The 20308-nt window shown below is 44.6% G+C and overlaps 1 protein-coding gene across 4 annotated transcripts in view; it reads left to right on the forward strand.

Annotated features, from left to right (window-relative positions):
• DDHD2 (DDHD domain containing 2) overlaps positions 1-18573 on the forward strand; it is a 36675-nt gene extending 18102 nt beyond the window's left edge. For all 4 annotated transcript variants that reach the window (XM_075272836.1, XM_075272834.1, XM_075272835.1 and 1 more), the window contains 17 exons: positions 886-1081; positions 2289-2479; positions 3383-3472; positions 3840-3960; positions 4416-4505; positions 4607-4748; positions 8823-9031; positions 9914-9984; positions 10511-10621; positions 10984-11079; positions 12344-12454; positions 12738-12893; positions 13019-13121; positions 13460-13624; positions 14319-14475; positions 15053-15157; positions 16165-18573. In XM_075272836.1, the coding sequence (XP_075128937.1) occupies positions 889-1081; positions 2289-2479; positions 3383-3472; positions 3840-3960; positions 4416-4505; positions 4607-4748; positions 8823-9031; positions 9914-9984; positions 10511-10621; positions 10984-11079; positions 12344-12454; positions 12738-12893; positions 13019-13121; positions 13460-13624; positions 14319-14475; positions 15053-15134 (2088 nt within the window). In that variant the 5' untranslated portion in view covers positions 886-888 and the 3' untranslated portion in view covers positions 15135-15157; positions 16165-18573. The remainder of the gene's footprint in view (positions 1-885; positions 1082-2288; positions 2480-3382; positions 3473-3839; positions 3961-4415; positions 4506-4606; positions 4749-8822; positions 9032-9913; positions 9985-10510; positions 10622-10983; positions 11080-12343; positions 12455-12737; positions 12894-13018; positions 13122-13459; positions 13625-14318; positions 14476-15052; positions 15158-16164) is intronic.
• The last annotated feature ends 1735 nt before the right edge of the window (positions 18574-20308 follow it).

Here is a 20308-nt window from a genome sequence, read left to right on the forward strand (position 1 = left end):
TGAACTTGACAATCCCTTTGAAGAAAACCAATTTTTCTATACCCCTTTAAGAGGTTCTTAGATTTTATTATTCTAATCTCTTTGCCGGAGGGGTGAGAGTTTACTAAAAGTATTGTTTGCTCTGTGACCTATTATGTCCTACATTAGACACAACCCAGTGTCTGGAATGGACACTGTGTAATACTCGGGGTCACCTGTGGTGGTGCTGCAGGGAAGTTGAACATTTACTCCCGGGCTTCGGATACCTGGATGTCCTTACTGGAGAACCCCTTATGTGCACAGCATCTATGTCGTATTCCAGCAAATCCAGTTACATATCCTAGATCAGTAGGGGTCTCCGTGTTGGGACCCATCATTAGAACAGGGATCCCAAGTCTCCCACTTTAAAAGGAGTGGTTGTTCTTCCTACACACTGCTGCGCCATTCAATTCTATGGGACTACAATGCTATCTGGCCGTCCCATACAAATGAGTGGAGCGCATGCGCAGCTGTTACTCCTTTTTCTATGTAGAGACTTGATGCCCCTGTTTTCATGACATATCCCAGCAGTTATTCCACCACAGATCTAGTGGTAAGCCTTTATTACAGAAGTATCCCTTTAAATGTAACCGTTCCCAAGGTCTTGGCTGAATAAATTTTTTTGTACACATTTTTAGTTAGTCAAAACCTCCCATAGTCAACATATTAGTCATCCCCTCAGCGAGTTGTTCCCTGTCCCGTCAGGCACCTCCTACTCCTAAGTCTTCTACCTGATCTTACCTAACACCTACATTGTGGGGACAAAGTCTGTACAACTGTGTTAGTCAGAGAGAGGACGATGCACTAGTTGTTGTGTAGTCTAGTCACTGTTAGTCCTTTTACGTCTTCATTTCTTTATCACTGTAGTTCATGTCCTCCACCGGTAAACTGGAGACCTCTCCACCCATCTTGTACCAGGTCTCCACTGAGACCATGGAGACAACCATGTCTTACGAGGCGGTGGTCCCTCACTGGTTCTATACCAGAACGCAGGACAACAAAGGTTCCTGGAACCCCTTCAGCAAGGAGGACTCGGACAAGCTAGAGGCGGCGTTCTGCTCTGGTAAGTACAGCGTAGGAGTAAACCCTAGGGAAGACCTCCTTGACGGGCAGACTTATGACCGATGACATCATCGGTATGATTCAATTAGAATGTAACAGGTTCCATTGTAATGTAAGTCAAGAACTGCTTATGGACATCCTGTCATGTGACTTACACTCATGACAGGAAGTTGATGAATAGCAATCTGTTGAAGTTACCATAGCAACCCCAGAGCAAGCACAACATTATATAGATAGATTCTGTAGTTGTGCTATCATACCTAAAACGTGTGTGTGTATATATATATATATATATATTTTGTTGTTTTGTTTAACTTTGTTAAACAAAATTTTGTTGTTTTGTTTAACTAAAGCCATTCAGCCTTTCCAAAGTTATAAGACCTGTTGATGATGCAGATTAGAGTCTACCAGCCAAGTAGGCGTTAACCCTGTGGCTTCTCTGGGGGCGGAGCCTGAATATTATATGTCATGCACTGTTAACACCCACTTGACTAGTAGACCCTAATTTGTATCAACACTAACAGGACTTCTATCTTTGGAACGGCTGAACAGGTTTGGATAAACAAGACACCAAGAGTGCTCAGGGTGACGGCGCCGATCACATGATGGTTGTCATTGGGTTTTCAGACCTAGTGACCGGTCCTCATTGGATACAATAGCCCCTAATTGTGATTGCTGAGGATAATTCTGTTTATTTTTGCTATTAATGAGAAATCGGACTAAATATGATATTTTTGAATCATGGGAAGAATTTGGGGAATAGGAAATAATTCCCATTGTTTGTAGTAGTATTCTCTATGCAGGGGGTGGAAGACTCTTTATGTAGGAGCATAGTAGTAATTGGATTTCGGTGTTTAGGGCCTAATCTTGTTAAGAGTGTAGTAAAGCCTGTAATCTTCTAGTAGGTAATTGCTCACAGACAAGTGATGTGTGCTGGCAGGTTCTAGATCAGCCAAAAGACTAATGGTGCAGAGAAAATAGGGACCAGTATATGGACTAGGAAAATAACAAAATCATTGCAAAATTTGATTAACACTATAGTGCAGGTCTGTCATCCGCATAGACTTAAGAAACCTAAAGGATATTGATATCGGTCCATGGGCGTGTTTCAGAACTGCTGCATTTGGCGAAACGGTCACAGCATTGTTTCTCCAGTTTTGTTTCATTGCTGGTTCTAAAATGTTTCTGTTTTATTCTCTCATTATCAGGAGCGAATCCTAACAGCATTGTTGTACCAGTTTGTGGTGGGCGATATGACGTTTACCTGGGCAGTCGCAGGCGCCTGTCTGTGTACTGGGATGAAGAAGACTCTGTCGTACAAAGATGCACCTGGTTCTATAAAGGGGATAAGGACAGTAGATATGTCCCCTATCCGGAAAACTTCAGCGAGATATTGGAGGTAACTTATTGTTATTATTTGTATTAGGATATGTTCATGCAGCATAATTTGATGCTAATTTTGGGGAGGATTCCACCTCAAAATGGGTGGCAAATGCCACCCTGATTCTGCCTCCCGTTGTATTTAGGGCGAGGCAGAGATAGAAACAGGATGCTGAAAAAAAATAAGCGTCCTACTCAATCTTGCTGTGACTTCTGCGGAGATTAGGCCGCATAAGTGACTAAAAGTTTCAGCAGAGAGACAGAAACTGGAAAGGAATTTGATGTAGAAGTTTTTGCCATGTGAACATACACTTGTGCTCCAGCAGCTTATGAAATACTAGGCACCAGATAAGAGTATGAAAAAGAACTTAGAGGACTTTTCAGCACTTCCACGAAGTCCAACTCTTTGCATACTCCAATAGTCACTGATCCTAGTACAGTTGGAATTTTTTCTCTAGACCTCACCAATCCTGAGCAATCGTTGCTTTTAGTATCAGCACAATTATGCCCTTTACTGTGAAGTGGGCGGTGCCTGTCTGTCTGATCTACCCAAGGACCGCCCACTAGACAGTAGAGGGCTGGAAATAACAGACCTCATTGCTCGGGAATAGTATGGGCTAGAGAAAAAATTCCAACTGTACCAGAATCGGTGAAGTGGTGCCTATTAAAGGATGCAAAGAGTTGGAGATGGTGAAAAGTCCTCTTTAAAGGGGTTGGCTCATGAAGACAGTCAGTTTTCCCCTCACTGAAGTCCCTGTGTGAGCTACAATGGAGATCTGTTCTGTGGAAAAAAATTCCCATTCTGGCAAGCTTGTATTATACAGACGTCCATTTACCGGACTGGCCACCATGTCATACTACATTTATAGTCCAGTTCCACGTGTTGTATTCTGAACTTGATGTTTTTTTTTTCTTCTACCAGGATGCTTACATGCAGGCAGTAACCCAAAATGAGTGGAAAAAGAGACTGGAATCTCCTTCTAGAGATCTTATCATTTTACATAATCCTAAGGTGAATGGAGAAGGACATTTGTATGCCGTCCCAACCACACAATGCTGTAAATGTGTGTATGTAGCTACCAAATAGACCTAAGCTATACTAATGATTGATTGATTAATTTTTTTACATGTTAAAGGGGTTGTCCAGGTGTGTTAAAGCATAGCTTCTTTCTTTCTTCTTTCCTATGTATATAGATAGATAGATAGATAGATAGATAGACTGATTTCCAGGTTGGTTTTTCTAGTAGACTGCTGACGCATTATTAGAATACAGTTAGTTCGGTATTTAAGTGCTGAAAATCGCCCACATAGATTATATCCAAACGTATGTCACTGTATGAAATCACTCGTCCTCTTAGTGTATTCTGTTATATTCACAGCTTATGGTTCACTACCAGCCATCAGGAATGGTGGACGAATGGGGAGCCAGCCCAAGTGAGCAGGGTCGGCCTCGAACAGTAAAAAGAGGGGTAGAGAATATCTCAGCGGAAATTCCTCAAGGTGAGAACTGACTTCGCACACATTATGGGATGGATGTAGACGTGTGTTAATAACAATGCACAGGATAAAACGTTGCTTAGAGGAACACTCCAGAGAACACCAGTGACACGTCATGCATTGCCCCTTTAGGCCCTGGTGTAGTCCTACCACAGTGGATCCGTTTTCTGGTGCATGGATGATTATTTGCTGATGGACAGCAATGTTAGACAGGGCTGTGAACAGCAACAATCATTCCTAGGGGTATTCGTCCCTGGCAGCCCTAAATATCGGAGAGTCTAATACGACCTTAATAGTCTAGTGAACAGCTCTGTGCCCAGACAACACGTTGACCGGCCTTTTCTTTCCCTCTCCCAGCAGTGAGTCTCAGCAGGTGTTGTAGCCTTAGTTGGCATCTTCTGCTGTCTGTAGGCAAGCGCTTGTGTCTCTGTATTACCAGTATTCACATTTTATTCTAGGCGAGCCAGCCCAAATCGACCACTTGGTTTTTATGGTTCACGGCATCGGACCTGCCTGTGACTTGCAGTTTAGAAGTATTGTGCAATGTGGTAAGTGCAGGCCCTACTATCAGCCAAATATAGAAGGCGGTGAGGGTTGACGTCTTCCTGAATGGCTGTATACCTAACTTCAGTGCTTCTCTTTTCTTCAGTAAATGATTTCCGCCTTGTGTCTTTGAACCTGCTTCACGCACACTTTAAGAAATCCCTGGAACAAGAGCAGATTGGACGGGTAGAATTCCTTCCGGTGAACTGGCACAGCGCTCTGCATGCCGATGCCACTGGAGTCGACAAGTATGTATATGGCTACAGTTCTTATGGTCTTACATTAAAATGTTAATATTTTTGCAAATATAAATTAAAAATTTGGCAGAATTGTAAAGATTTTTCTTTTCTAACCATCTTGGTGGTGACATCTTTTGCCTTGATCGGTTTCCAGTGGAGTTTTTTATGGTCTGGGACTTGTCAGATACCCAGCCATGATGTCCTTATTATGGTCAGGTTATCTTCTCATACATGTAATGTCCCTGTCTGATAACCTGCGAAAAAACTACATCTCTTTCTCTAACAACTTCTGCAGCCATATTGTTGTTGTCTTTGGTAATAAGTAGAGATGAGCGAACAGTGTTCTATCGAACACATGTTCGATCGGATATCAGGGTGTTCGCCATGTTCGAATCGAATCGAACACCACGTGGTAAAGTGCGCCAAAATTCGATTCCCCTCCCACCTTCCCTGGCGCCTTTTTTGCACCAATAACAGCGCAGGGGAGGTGGGACAGGAACTACGACACTGGGGGCATTGAAAAAAATTGGAAAAAGTCATTGGCTGCCGAAATCAGGTGACCTCCATTTTAGACGAATAGTGGATTTCAAATCCGGGTCATATGAGAATGTGAACTTTGTGACTATGAGACAGGGATAGCTGTACAGGCAGGGATAGCTAGGGATAACCTTTATTTAGGGGGGAATGTTATTAAAAATAACTTTTTGGGGCTCTATCGGGTGTGTAATTGTGATTTTTGTGAGATAAACTTTTTCCCATAGGGATGCATTGGCCAGCGCTGATTGGCCGAATTCCGTACTCTGGCCAATCAGTGCTGGCCAATGCATTCTATTAGCTTGATGAAGCAGAGTGTGCACAAGGGTTCAAGCGCACCCTCGGCTCTGATGTAGCAGAGCCGAGGCTGCACAAGGGTTCAAGCGCACCCTCGGCTCTGATGTAGGAGAGCCGAGGGTGCACTTGAACCCTTGTGCACCCTCAGCTCTGCTACATCAGAGCCGAGGGTGCGCTTGAACCCTTGTGCACACTCTGCTTCATCAAGCTAATAGAATGCATTGGCCAGTGCTGATTGGCCAATGTATTCTATTAGCCTGATGAAGTAGAGCTGAATGTGTGTGCTAAGCACACACATTCAGCTCTACTTCATCGGGCTAATAGAATGCATTGGCCAGCGCTGATTGGCCAGAGTACGGAACTCGACCAATCAGCGCTGGCTCTGCTGGAGGAGGCGGAGTCTAAGATCGCTCCACACCAGTCTCCATTCAGGTCCGACCTTAGACTCCGCCTCCTCCGGCAGAGCCAGCGCTGATTGGCCGAAGGCTGGCCAATGCATTCCTATGCGAATGCAGAGACTTAGCAGTGCTGAGTCAGTTTTGCTCAACTACACATCTGATGCACACTCGGCACTGCTACATCAGATGTAGCAATCTGATGTAGCAGAGCCGAGGGTGCACTAGAACCCCTGTGCAAACTCAGTTCACGCTAATAGAATGCATTGGCCAGCGCTGATTGGCCAATGCATTCTATTAGCCCGATGAAGTAGAGCTGAATGTGTGTGCTAAGCACACACATTCAGCACTGCTTCATCACGCCAATACAATGCATTAGCCAGTGCTGATTGGCCAGAGTACGGAATTCGGCCAATCAGCGCTGGCTCTGCTGGAGGAGGCGGAGTCTAAGGTCGGACCTGAATGGAGACTGGTGTGGAGCGATCTTAGACTCCGCCTCCTCCAGCAGAGCCAGCGCTGATTGGTCGAGTTCCGTACTCTGGCCAATCAGCGCTGGCCAATGCATTCTATTAGCCCGATGAAGTAGAGCTGAATGTGTGTGCTTAGCACACACATTCAGCTCTACTTCATCAGGCTAATAGAATACATTGGCCAATCAGCGCTGGCCAATGCATTCTATTAGCTTGATGAAGCAGAGTGTGCACAAGGGTTCAAGCGCACCCTCGGCTCTGATGTAGCAGAGCCGAGGCTGCACAAGGGTTCAAGTGCACCCTCGGCTCTCCTACATCAGAGCCGAGGGTGCGCTTGAACCCTTGTGCAGCCTCGGCTCTGCTACATCAGAGCCGAGGGTGCGCTTGAACCCTTGTGCACACTCTGCTTCATCAAGCTAATAGAATGCATTGGCCAGCACTGATTGGCCAGAGTACGGAATTCGGCCAATCAGCGCTGGCCAATGCATTCTATTAGCCCGATGAAGTAGAGCTGAATGTGTGTGCTAAGCACACACATTCAGCACTGCTTCATCACGCCAATACAATGCATTAGCCAGTGCTGATTGGCCAGAGTACGGAATTCGGCCAATCAGCGCTGGCTCTGCTGGAGGAGGCGGAGTCTAAGATCGCTCCACACCAGTCTCCATTCAGGTCCGACCTTAGACTCCGCCTCCTCCAGCAGAGCCAGCGCTGATTGGCCGAATTCCGTACTCTGGCCAATCAGCACTGGCTAATGCATTGTATTGGCTTGATGAAGCAGTGCTGAATGTGTGTGCTTAGCACACACATTCAGCTCTACTTCATCGGGCTAATAGAATGCATTGGCCAATCAGCGCTGGCCAATGCATTCTATTAGCGTGAACTGAGTTTGCACAGGGGTTCTAGTGCACCCTCGGCTCTGCTACATCAGATTGCTACATCTGATGTAGCAGTGCCGAGTGTGCATCAGATGTGTAGTTGAGCAAAACTGACTCAGCACTGCTAAGTCTGCATTCGCATAGGAATGCATTGGCCAGCCTTCGGCCAATCAGCGCTGGCTCTGCCGGAGGAGGCGGAGTCTAAGGTCGGACCTGAATGGAGACTGGTGTGGAGCTATCTTAGACTCCGCCTCCTCCAGCAGAGCCAGCGCTGATTGGTCGAGTTCCGTACTCTGGCCAATCAGCACTGGCCAATGCATTTCTATGGGGAAAAGTTAGCTTGCGAAAATCGCAAACTGACAGGGATTTCCATGAAATAAAGTGACTTTTATGCCCCCAGACATGCTTCCCCTGCTGTCCCAGTGTCATTCCAGGGTGTTGGTATCATTTCCTGGGGTGTCATAGTGGACTTGGTGACCCTCCAGACACGAATTTGGGTTTCCCCCTTAACGAGTTTATGTTCCCCATAGACTATAATGGGGTTCGAAACCCATTCGAACACTCGAACAGTGAGCGGCTGTTCGAATCGAATTTCGAACCTCGAACATTTTAGTGTTCGCTCATCTCTAGTAATAAGTACAGCACGCCATGACAAGTCATGTTTGAGAGTCCAGATTGGCCCCTGAAATTTCACTTTAAAGGGATTCTACCATTAAAACCTCTTTTTTTTTGTGGATAAGATGTCGGAGTAGCTTTTAGAAGGGCTATTCGTCTCTTACCTTTAGATGTGATCTCCGCCGCGCCATTTCTTAGAAATTCCGGTTTTTACCGGTATGCAAATGAGTTCTCTCACAGCGATGGGGGCGGGCCCCAGCGCTGAAAATACGATGGGGTTGTCCCCAATGCTGCTTGAGAACACGATCCTGCGACACCTCTATCTTCGGCTGGATCCTCCCCTTCTCTGTCGTCTTCCTCCTGCATCACCTCCGACGCCTGCGCAGTTGGCTCTGCCATTGAGACACCAGCAGAGCCAAGTGTGAATGCCGGCCGGCGGCCATTTTTGGGAGGCTGCTCTTGCACTGAACTACAAGAGCAAGAGCGGCCTCCCAAAAATGGCTGCCGGCTGGCATGCGCAGTCGGCTCTACTAGTGTCTCACTGGCAGAGCCAACTGCGCAGACGTCAGAGGTGATGCAGGAGGAAGACGACAGAGAAGGGGAGGATCCAGCCGAAGATAGAGGTGTCGCAGGATCGTGTTCTCGAGCAGCAGTGGGGACGCCCCCATCGCATTTTTAGCGCTGGGGCACGCCCCCATCGCTGCCAGAGAACTAATTTACATACCAGTAAAAACCGGTATTTCTAAGGAACGGCGCGGCAGAGACCACGTCTAAAGGTAAGAGACGAATAGCCTTTCTAAAGGCCATTTCGACGTCTTATCCACAAAAAAAGAGGTTTTAATGGTAGAATCCCTTTAATTTGGTGACGCTTTTAATTCTACTATCTCTCCCTAGAGACATCCAGAGGATCACACTGCCCAGCATCTGTCGCTTGCGTCAGTTCACCAATGAGACATTACTGGACCTGTTCTTCTATAACAGCCCGACGTATTGCCAAACCATAGTGAACACTGTATGCGGGGAGATGAATCGCATCTACCGACTCTTCCTGGAGAGGAACCCCAGCTTCAAGGGACGCATCTCAGTCACAGGACACAGTCTTGGTAGGATGATGGGAGTTAGAATATGCGCAATATTCTTATCAAACATTGAGCTTAATTTTACTCCTTTTACCGATACATTTTCTGTATACAGTGTTATATATCTTCTGTGGAAATTCCAAAATAAAATCTGTAAAGGGGTTAGCTGGGCATTTTATATCTGATGTGTTGGGGCTCAGCACCCATTGCTCCCTTGTCTTCATCCGCCATGGGGACCTAGACCTTTACAGTGTACAGAGTCACCAGTAGACGGCACCTTCCTCAGCAGTGTAAGTATGCTGCAGCCCACCTGGGAGCTGAGGAGTCAAGAATGGCTACCATACAGTGCATGGAGCCATCTTCTTCTACTTTGTACATGGTATAATTCTGATGGTGTGGGTGGGAACATCTTCTGGTAAAGGTGGAGTTTGTGTATCAGCAGCTGAATCTTGGACCCGGCAGGATGATATCATGTTGATCTTTGCCCATTTAGCTCAGACAATTCCCATTACATATGATGTGTCTGTCATGTCATGTCATTGCATCAGCTTTCTTGCCGAATGTCCCGAACAACCATGACCCAAGTGTTTATCACCTTGGGCTGGAATTTTATTCACTGTTTTACAGTACGGTACAGAAAGAAAATTTGTTAAAGGAGTGGTCCAGCTAATTTTTTTTTATTCATGATCTATTTGTAGGGTAGGCCACTAATAAGAGATGGGGGGCTGTTTCCATGTTTAAAAGGGTATTTGATCATAGCCATGGCTATAAAGATCATGGGGGCCGTCGTGTGATTTATGTTCATGGGCGCTTTCTTGTATTCAGGTGACTTATTTGGAAGGATAATTATTTGGAAGGACTAGTAGACACACATATTAATACTGTACTATTGTGTCGCCTCTTTAGGATCTCTTATTCTGTTTGATCTACTCACTAACCAAGCTGATCCTGCAGGAAACACTCCGACTAAAGCAAAGGTAAAACCCGTAATCCTCTCCCGTTTTCTAATGTTTGGATTTGGGACGTCCTACACTTCACTATAACATCAGACTGGGCGTGTAGGATATTGGTCTGCAGGTTACTGAACGGGTTTGTTGCATGGACACTTATGCCCTGTCCTTTGGATAGTAGGCTTTCTCCTCCAATCCCAAAGTTGGGGGCACCAGGATGTTTTTGATTTAGATGTTGGGGACACCCTGACGTGACAAGAAGTATGGGGGTCTCTAAAGATATTATCATTTTCTTTGGATTGTCTATGTGTATTCGGAGTGGGATGTGATAGTGAGGAATGGTAGAGTACTCCTTTAATACCTAGACTTTTCTCTCCGCATGTTTCGTACAGAGACCCAGCGGAAACCACACGGACCCCATTATAGTCTATGGGGTCTTTGTGGTTTCTTAGCGAACTGCTTTTTAATGCATTCAGTATTCTGTTCGGGATGTCCCCAAGCTATAATAATAATATTCTAAATATTTTATTTATTTTAACACACTTTTGCACAGACTTCAGAATCTCAGACCAGCAAGCATTCGCTGAAAGATGTCTTGGATGAGCTGGAGATGACCGAAATTATTGATGTGTTTGAGCGAGAATCAATGGACTTAGAGGCACTGGTGAGTCCAATTCTTATTCCTATATTTAAAGGGGGATTTCCAGGACTAGAAACTGAATTGTCTATCCTTAGGATAGGCCACCAATATTGAATTGTTGGGGTCCATCTCCCAGCACTCCAGTACAAAGCTGTGTCTAATAGCTAAAAAAGATGACACAACGTTCTACAGCAAAGGTGCTAAGAGTCCAATTCCCACCGATCTGGTATGGATGACCTCTTCTAATGTCAGGCCTTCAGATTGCTCGTCCTAGAGCCCTCCTTTAACCCATGAAGGTTATCACTTGGTCTATCTTACGTTTGTTTATTGAAGTTCTTTCTTGTGAATTTGTGTTTATTACTTATGTTTGCTGCCCTTGTCTATAGGTTTTGTGCTCTGAGCAAGACTTGAAGAATCTGGGGATTTCTTTAGGACCAAGGAAAAAACTTGTCCACTATATAAACTACAGAAGATACCTTAAGGTGACCACAAATAATCTTTGCATATGGGTAAAGATTATTACTAGTTTTTAGTGTTCCTGTATTGTCTTATATCATTGTCCTATCCATAGGATAAGCCATCAGTATCTGATCAGTGGAGGTCTCAAACCAGCACCACACACTGATCGCTTATTCAGAGCTGCTTCTGGCTTGTCCACAGCAGTAGTTTCCAGTATTTGGAGTCGGCCAGATCAGCTGATCGGTGCGGGGTCCATATGTCAAACCCCCCCCCAATCAGTTTCCAATACCATCATAAGTATTAAAACGCTACCTGTGCCAGAAAATCCCTTTAAGATGGACAAACTCCATACAAGTCCATGAAACTTGACAAGCAGTAAGCATATTGTTGCTTTCCAATTAATTTCTATAGTGAAAAGTTGCATGACATTGTGCAATACTCTAGTTTAATCTTTAAGCTAGGATAGATGTTGCACCATCTGAGTTTCATATCTGTGTGAGAACTATATTACTAACTACCATGATGGCAGACATAGTAGGTGCTATAAGAACCAAAAACCAAAGAACTTCCAATGGTAAAAGTTCCTCAGAGGCATTTAGCCATACTTATAGACGAGGAGGTGAGAAAATAAGATTGTATAGGAGATGGTGGTCACCATAAGCGTGACCATAATAATCAAACCCTTCCCATGCCTTACACCCACTTCCTACTGATGACGGTTGTTGTAAAGCGAGGCTTCATTCCAGTTTTGGACATTCCCCTGCTGTGCTAGAGAGTTTCTCGCTTTACTGCACAGACTTTTTTGAGGCCCCTTCAAATGGGGGTCAGGAAGAACGACTCAATCCTGACAAAGTGGGAGCATACAGTCCGTAAATATTTGTAAGGTGTGTGCTGTATACTAAGGTGACGTGCAGATGACTGTATGTCATGATTAAAACAGCAAGGATGGCACATGGGTGACAACTATACGTCGCTCCATGGTCCCATTCACTGAGGTCAGTGAGCATGGGCAACAAAACGGACAGGAATAGGACTTGTCCTGAGTTTTTCTCTCGGCCCCATACACAGGACAGTATAAATATATAGTCATGTGTATGGGATCTTAGTAAGAAATGGGTCAATGTGCTAGTCATGAAAAATGCAGCTAGCACACTGACAATGCACTAAGGCCTTTAATAGTATACAGATAAAGGCATGAGAGTCACACCGCCAGCTCCTGCTTATATATACCGTACTGTATAACCAAGGAAACTTTAACGGTAAATTAATCTTTCCTTCCTATTCTAGGACACCGCCCCGGAGTCCGCTCCTAACAGTGACCTCACTCCACCTCCGCTCACCTCCGGGACTACATTCAATATGGTCAATTATGAATATTTTGATGTAGGAATTGGCCAGGTAAGAATCCATCAGTCCTTCCTCAAACCTTGGCGTCTTGTACTCTAAGACTAAGTCACTTAGAAGTGGGAGTAGAAGAGAAGAAGGCAGCAGCATAGTGGTGGTGTGTGCCCACTTCCGACATAGCAAAGGGACCCCGCTGCTCTTTCACATTGCAGTACCCCATAGCCATTAAAATAGGATGTCCTTCATCTACACTCTTCTGATCCCTGAGTTTGGCACAATTTCCGGTGCATGTTGTACACATTTCAGTGTATAAATCCCACCTATCACTGTTTTTCAGGTCCGAATCAATTACCCACAGCTCAGCTTCTACCCAGAGATATTCTTTGCCTGGGGATCTCCCATTGGGATGTTTCTGACTGTCCGGGGTTTGAAGAGGATTGACCCCAAATACCAGTTCCCCACCTGTAAACGTTTCTTCAATATCTATCATCCTGTAAGTATAATGTTGTGCTTTCCTTTATGACACTTTGCATTATTCATTTTTTATTTTTCACCAGGCTAATTCTATGGAAAAATAATCCGAAATACCGCTACTAATGTTCTAAATATTTGTCTTAGTTTGATCCGGTCGCGTATAGGATTGAACCTATGGTTCTTAGGGAAGAGGAGTTTGAACCAATGCTGATCCCTCACCACAAGGGAAGGAAGAGGATGCATTTAGGTAATTGAGCTTCTATCTATCTATTTATCTATCTATCTATCTATCTATCTATCTATCTATCTATCTCACATCTATCTATCTATCTATCTATCTATCGATCTTCAGCACAAGCACTACAGAGTATACGGAGCATTCTGCTTTTTGGTCTGTAGACAGTGTGATTTTCTTACCAGAAGCAGATTATAACAGCACAGGTTGTCAGCTCCACCAATTTGACATTGATGACCTATCCCTAAGTATAGGTCATCAATATCTAAAACACACCCCAGGCCCAGAAAATCCATTTTAAGGGATTTATGTTCTGAAGTTGATATGTAATCTTTATTTCTTCCATACAGAACTAAAAGAAGGACTAACACGGATGGGTACAGACCTTCTGGGGTCTCTTCGGGTAGCCTGGCAGACCTTCACCCGTCCCCCTGTGCCTACCTTACCACCTCCAACTGCAGAAGCGGCAGAGTTGCCAGTTTCAGAACTTCCACCTGTTGCAGAAAACGCACCCGGTAAATTGAAATGTGCACATGAAAATGACAAGTTACAAATTCCGCTTGAAATCTGCCGTGAGAAATAAGAGATAAGATAAGATAATCCTTTAATAGTCCCACAGTGGGTAAATTTCAGCATGTTACAGCAGCATAGTAATACAGATACAGGATAATACACAGTAATATATTACAGACGTAGACACACATATGCTGAGAAGAGAAGATATACTAGGAGTCCATAGCAGCTAAGGAACGGAAGAAGAAAGAAGGAAGACTTCATAGTCATAATCATTAGTTCTCTGTGCAGAGTGATCTTCGCTTGGTCTGATGTAGATTATACAGCCTGGTCGCGGTTGGAAGGAAGGACCTGCGATAGCTCCTTCTCACACTTGGGGTGAAGCAGACGGTCACTTACAGTGCTGCCAAGTCCCATCAAGGTCCCATACATGGGGTGGGATTTGTTCTCCCGCATGGAGGTCACCACAGACAGTATCCTTCTGTCACCCACCACCTGTACTGGGTCCAGGGGGCTCCCCAGGACAGAGCTGGCCCTCCTGATCAGCCTGTCAAGTCTATTTCTGTCCCTAGTTGATGAATGGCCTTACTGCTAAGTGGCACATACTCCAGATTTCTTAGTTGCCTACTTGATTTTGAGAGCAATATTTTGGCACTTAAATATTAATTGTGACATTATTACATCTTCTTTTTCCAGTTGTGGCGGCGGAGGATGTTGGCGTGAATGAGGAACCAGCACCACTAGATGTGGGGATGTTAAATGGGGGTCAGCGGTTTGACTATGTTCTCCAGGAGAAGCCCATCGAGAGCTTCAATGAATATCTATTTGCACTACAGAGCCACTTATGTTACTGGTAATCACCGCATTCACCATTATATGGATATAGACATACATCACAGGTCACCTCTAGGGCAGAAAGAGGTAGAAGATACAATACAAAGTGTGGGTTGGATATTTAGAAAGGGTAGAAGAAGCCAATACGATGGAGGAGATTGGATAGAAAAGTCACAGAAGAACTCTATTTGTCCCCCTTTTAGCCATGTATGGGATTGTAACCAGCAGAATAAAAAGGGTTTCCCATGAACAATACACAGGAGGGGATATAAGTGTCTGAATCCTGGGCCCCCAATGATCATGAGAATTTGGGTCCCCGAGTCCGATGTGTGCACACGGCAGCCACTGCTTAATTCACGTTCCTCATCACAGTAAAATCCCATTAATTCAGCAGCCAGCGGTCTGAAAAATCCTAATATTCTGGTATAGGACACTGGTGATCCTATTATAACCTAGTAGTCTGGCACACTGGGGTGGGTGATTTGATAGGTCTCAAAGGGACCCCCCTACATTAACTCATCACCTATATAGTGTATGGGGCTGGCATGTAGTATGATCTATGAAACTAAAAATACTGTGTGTAATTCTTGTTATAGGACTTCAGAAGACACTGCGTTGTTGTTTCTTAAGGAAATCTATCAAACAATGGGAGTCAGCATGGATCAGCCTCTTCAGTAACAGCACAATTCGCACTTGGCACAGTAGGTTTTACAAAAAGAATTTTGGCGTGCTGAACTAAACCATATTATATGCTGATGTAGGGACTGTTAGTAACATAAGGAAAATATCTTTCATGTGTCAAAGCGCAAACTTGTTGCTGAGAAAACAGTATTACTCACCTCTCCTGGGCTACAGCGCTGGTCTTCTTCTTACTGGCTACTGAATAACATCAAAGACTGTTGAGGCCTGTGATTGGTCTTTGCCTCACAACTCTACAGAGGCTCAATAACAGGTATCAGCAGTTCTTTATATCATTCAGCAGGCCTGAAGAAGACCAAGAGCAGCCCCAGAGCCCAGGGGAGGTGAGTAACAATTTTTTATATGTTTGCCCACCTTCCCTGGGCCTCCGCTTATTAAACTCTGAGGCCTGAAGAAGTTCCAGTTCGGATGTGTTCAGTCACGAAACAGCCTGGCAAACCTCGCTCAACCCATACCTGAAAAGGGGTGTATTGTAAGGGGTGTGACTTAGGTAAAATACCCGATTTAATTGCAATTTAAGACATCATCCCCTAGCCCTAAGCATGTCCTGGTGTGTGCAGGTGTGGCCTCTCCCGAAGTGCACTGAACAGCTCCTTTGGAGAGGGTGAGCGGAGAGGGAGAGGGTTTTGGATTCTGATGTAATACTGATAGGGATGTAGCAGTGCTGAATGTGTTATTTGATTCGCTGGAGCTGATTGTGTAGTGAATCATGTGATGCTAGATAAACGAGTGGTGGCATATGAGTGACCGGTTACTACCAAAATGTCACCCATCAGTAGCCATCTTCAATTACAGAGCAATAGCTAAATATATATGAGGTAGTGCTTGGTTAAAAAAAAAAAAAAAATTTTTTTTTTTTTTTGTCATACGTATTTCAAGTATAATGTATATTGCATGATAATATATCACAATGAACGAAGTCAAATAACAAACTCGGCTCGGCCTCATCTGCATGTATCTAGATATTCATTCACTCATGGACTCCTCATTTCTTTGTATATTCTTGCAGGTACATATGGATAGTATACATCCTTCTTTCCTGGTCTTCCTGGATCTGAGCACCTTCTCGATGTCGCCACCTTAAGTGTTGTCTTAAACGCATTTCACAACCTTACATTTATGTACAGGAATATTTCACACACACACACACACATTTCCCAAGTTGTAGTAGTGTATACTATCTGACTACCAGTCTACAAGAGGACCTCTCACCACCACCTCCACCAGCTCCAACTATTTGCATCCTTTAGTAGCCGTAGTAATTTTTTCCCTATTCACCGCCATTCCTGAGCAATCAGTTCTGTCAATTCCAGCACCCATTCTGTTAATTGTCCTCTCTACTGTCAAGTGGGTGGTCCTGGGCTAGAGCAAGTAGTCTAAGACCGCCCTCCTGACAGCAGTCTCATATTGGGTGTGACATATGATGTGATTTAGGGCCTATAGTAAAATGAGTTAATAGACTTATCCATACAGGATATTGGACCTAAAAACCACATGGGGATAAAAGATGTAGACCATTAAATCTCCATCCCCAAGTGTGTATTCTCAGGGGGAGCAGCAGTGGCTAAGTGTCTTATGTTGATGGACAGATTCTCTATTACTCCTTTTATTTCGGAGAGTCTGTACATTGGGTCTGCACACGAGTACATATAGGGTTTAATGGAGTTTGCAAATATTGCAGTCATTGCACTGGTGTGACCTGTAGTGCACATTTGTATGTACACCCCCTTATAGGTCTCCTGATGGTTGGGGATGTTATGTTTGGGTGGTAGAATCCTGTTCCTATGTGGACCGTACCCTGGATGTGACGCAGGACCTCATGCTCTTCCTACTTTCCAGGTCTCTTTGCACTTTTTCTTTGTTTGAATGATAGGCATAGATATATACATGAAATCTACATTAGACTATGTTAAGAACTGCGTCAGATTTTCCGTTCTGATCCTCTGGCGCAGAGTCCCAGGTGAAAAAGTCCTCCTAACCTGACTCTTCATCCACTGATGTCTGTAAAAATAAATAAATAATGGACACCCGATAGACTGGGGTCCCCGGGAATTTGTTCTTGAGATTACTTGACTATCTCTGGTGGTTCACATTCACATGAATGGAGTGGCACACTGTACAACTAGGGCAGACCTAGGATGCAAAACACCACAGTTCTCAAGTTTGGCGTGGGTCTCATCACTCCACAGCTTATCTATGGGGATTCTGTCAGTCGGCCCCCCTGATCTGAAATTGATTGTTTACCTTAATGATAGGTCATTAAAATTTTAGAAAGCTGGATAACTCCCAGGACTGTGTTCAGGTTTCCATTTGGGGAGTCCACGTGGGGACCCCCTGAACAGAAACCTATCCACGTGAAAAAGTGGTTACTTAAGGAAACCCGCAGACCCCATACACTATAATGGGGTCTGTATAGTTTCCACACAAGAGATGTGGAGAGAAAAATGGACTTTTTGGAACGGAATGGTCCGAACGCAGATGTGAACTGGGCCTGACTGTGGGCAAAAAGACATTTTATGTTTTCCTCTCTTCCCTCAAATCATCAAATAGCTGCATTCTTCCAAAAACAGGTTGTGCCTGGCAGTTGAATTGGATCGAGTTGCAAACCCACATATAACTTGTGGACAGGGGTGGCACTGTTCTTCTAATCCTAAATAGGCACTTTAATAAATGGGGGGGGGGGGTTATGGGTGTATCAGAAGAGTGGTGTCAAGTGTGCAGTGTGTACAGGAACTAGTGTAAGTAAGTGCTTGTGTCACTCTGTACACATTCTGAAGACAGTGTTGGACTGACCCACTGGGGTATCTTCTGGTGGCCCCTGGCTCTGACACAATAACAGAAGACACCCATATTTGAAGCGTAGTGAATCCTTTTCCTAGGGGTTGCTGGAGGGTGGGCCCCCAGAATCGTCTTATCTGATGGGCCCAAGGAACATCAGTCCGACTCTGTTTGCAGGTAACATGACCGGTTACATTCTGGACTACTTGTCTTACAAGCACTTGGATGGATGTCCCCTTTAAATTCTCCATTCAGCTGAATGCAGGAGGTCACTTTGTATAGTAGACCTATGAATACTGTCCCCTGTGCTATATTACATGTGATACTTCAAGAAAGTCAGTACAGTTGCTTTTCCTGCCTAGGTGAGCACAAGCACCAGTCACCATGTGATGTCATGTAAACCTTTATTATACGTCATCTATATATCCCATACCACGCACAACATACCGCATTAGCCTATGTAACTGCTTTCCAATGGCCAGTGTATTTATCCATAGCATAGTACTTGTATGCCTTATGTGGCGGGTTTTTTTCCTTTTTTTTTTTTTTTTTGTAATTGTATATATTATATATATATGACGGTCCAGCATGTGATGGCATATATAAGTTGTATTTTGTAATTAAAGGAAATGTGTTTTTACTTGTGTCTTGTTTCTCTGTTTCCTTGGTCATCATTTACTAGACAGGGAAAAGAAGATTGGGGGAGGTGGGGAACCTTATGTGGGCAGCCAAATCCTAATTGTTATTATAGTTAGCAATGCCATCCAAGTAAGTGATTACATTCCCTGTCTGTAGAGGGCGCTCACTGCATATCGATTTTTATTTTTTTTTAATCTTTTTTTTTTTTTTAGTAGTTTTTTTTTTAGTAGTTACTGTATTAATAACACCCAGAGTCATCCTGCACCAAACTTTGTGCGGTTCGGCCATTACAGTAGGCAGTGGCGTAACTAGGAATGGCGGGGCCCCGTGGCGAACTTTTGACGTGCCCCCCCCCCCCCCCCCGACACCAAAGACCTCGACCGACCCCCTCCTCCGCATTCCTGCGCGCTCTATTATGCCCCATAGTGGCCCCTGCACACAGTATTATGTCCCTTAGTGGCCCCTGCACCCAGTATTATGTCCCATAGTGGCCCATGCACACAGTATTATGCCCCATAGTGGCCCCTGCACACAGTATTATGTCCCTTAGTGGCCCCTGCACACACTATTATCCCCCATAGTGGCCCCTGCACACACTATTATCCCCCATAGTGGCCCCTGCACACAGTATTATGTCCCTTAGTGGCCCCTGCACACAGTATTATGTCCCACTGTCGACACCCATAAACAATTATTATACTCTGGGGTCTTTACAGACCCCAGAGTATAATAATCGGAGACCCGGGGGAATAAAAACACTGTTGCTTACCTGTCCCCGGCTCCTATGCTGTCGGCCGCCGCTCTCATCCTTCTTTAATGACGTCACTTAAATTTAAACATTTTGCAGTGGTCAGTCTGTTGTCTTTGTTGGTTGTCAATGGATATGACCATGAATGCAGGCACTTTCTGAGGTCCATAGAAAGTTCCTATGGTCTGGGAATTGTCAGACACTCAGCCATGATCACAATAGAAGATAACACCTCTATAGATAACATCGCCTAATACCTATCACTACATCCACTACTGAACAGATGTCACAATTTATCTTCCTCCCCTCTTTGCACAGCACATATCTATAAAACTCTCCCTTAGACCTCAATGACTTGGCTTCAGACTACTGCCGTTTATGACCATGACTATGCTGTAAAGCATATCACTAAATGCTGTTAATGGGGCAGAAGAGAAGCTCAGGCAAGATGGCCGCCCCCGTAATCATGTACAGAAATGGAATAAAGACTCTACAGTCTTTACTAAATATAGTAAAGAAAATTGGCAGTACCTTACAAAATGAATGGGTCTTCAAGGGTTCATGTTAAAGGGGTTTCAAAAACATGGCCGTCCATTAGTTACATGGCCACGTGGCAGCTCAGTCTCCTTCATTTTAAAGGGCTGGAGATGTGGCGTTGCTATGTGACCAACGAACGTGAGGTCCCTTCCTAAGAAGCAGAAGAAAGCGGCCATGTTTTCAAGTCCTCCAACACTCCTTTGAAGACCACCCAATGTTGACTGATTGTCTTGTTGACCAGCCAAGGCCTGGAACGAGTTTACAGAACAGACGTGGACGTACATCTTCCCTGCCCCTGAGGATCAGACCTTCTGAGGATGGGGCTGTACGGACCCTTCAGACAGAATGCATCAAAATTTCCTCTTGGTTTGTAGGCTGCTAAGAAGCGTTGCTATGCACGGACTCTCACTGGTCTCTGGTCACTTCAGAATCCTCAATATTGCACTTTTTA

This window comes from Leptodactylus fuscus, chromosome 5 (assembly GCF_031893055.1).
Source record: "Leptodactylus fuscus isolate aLepFus1 chromosome 5, aLepFus1.hap2, whole genome shotgun sequence".
Classification (NCBI taxonomy): Eukaryota; Metazoa; Chordata; class Amphibia; order Anura; family Leptodactylidae; genus Leptodactylus; species Leptodactylus fuscus.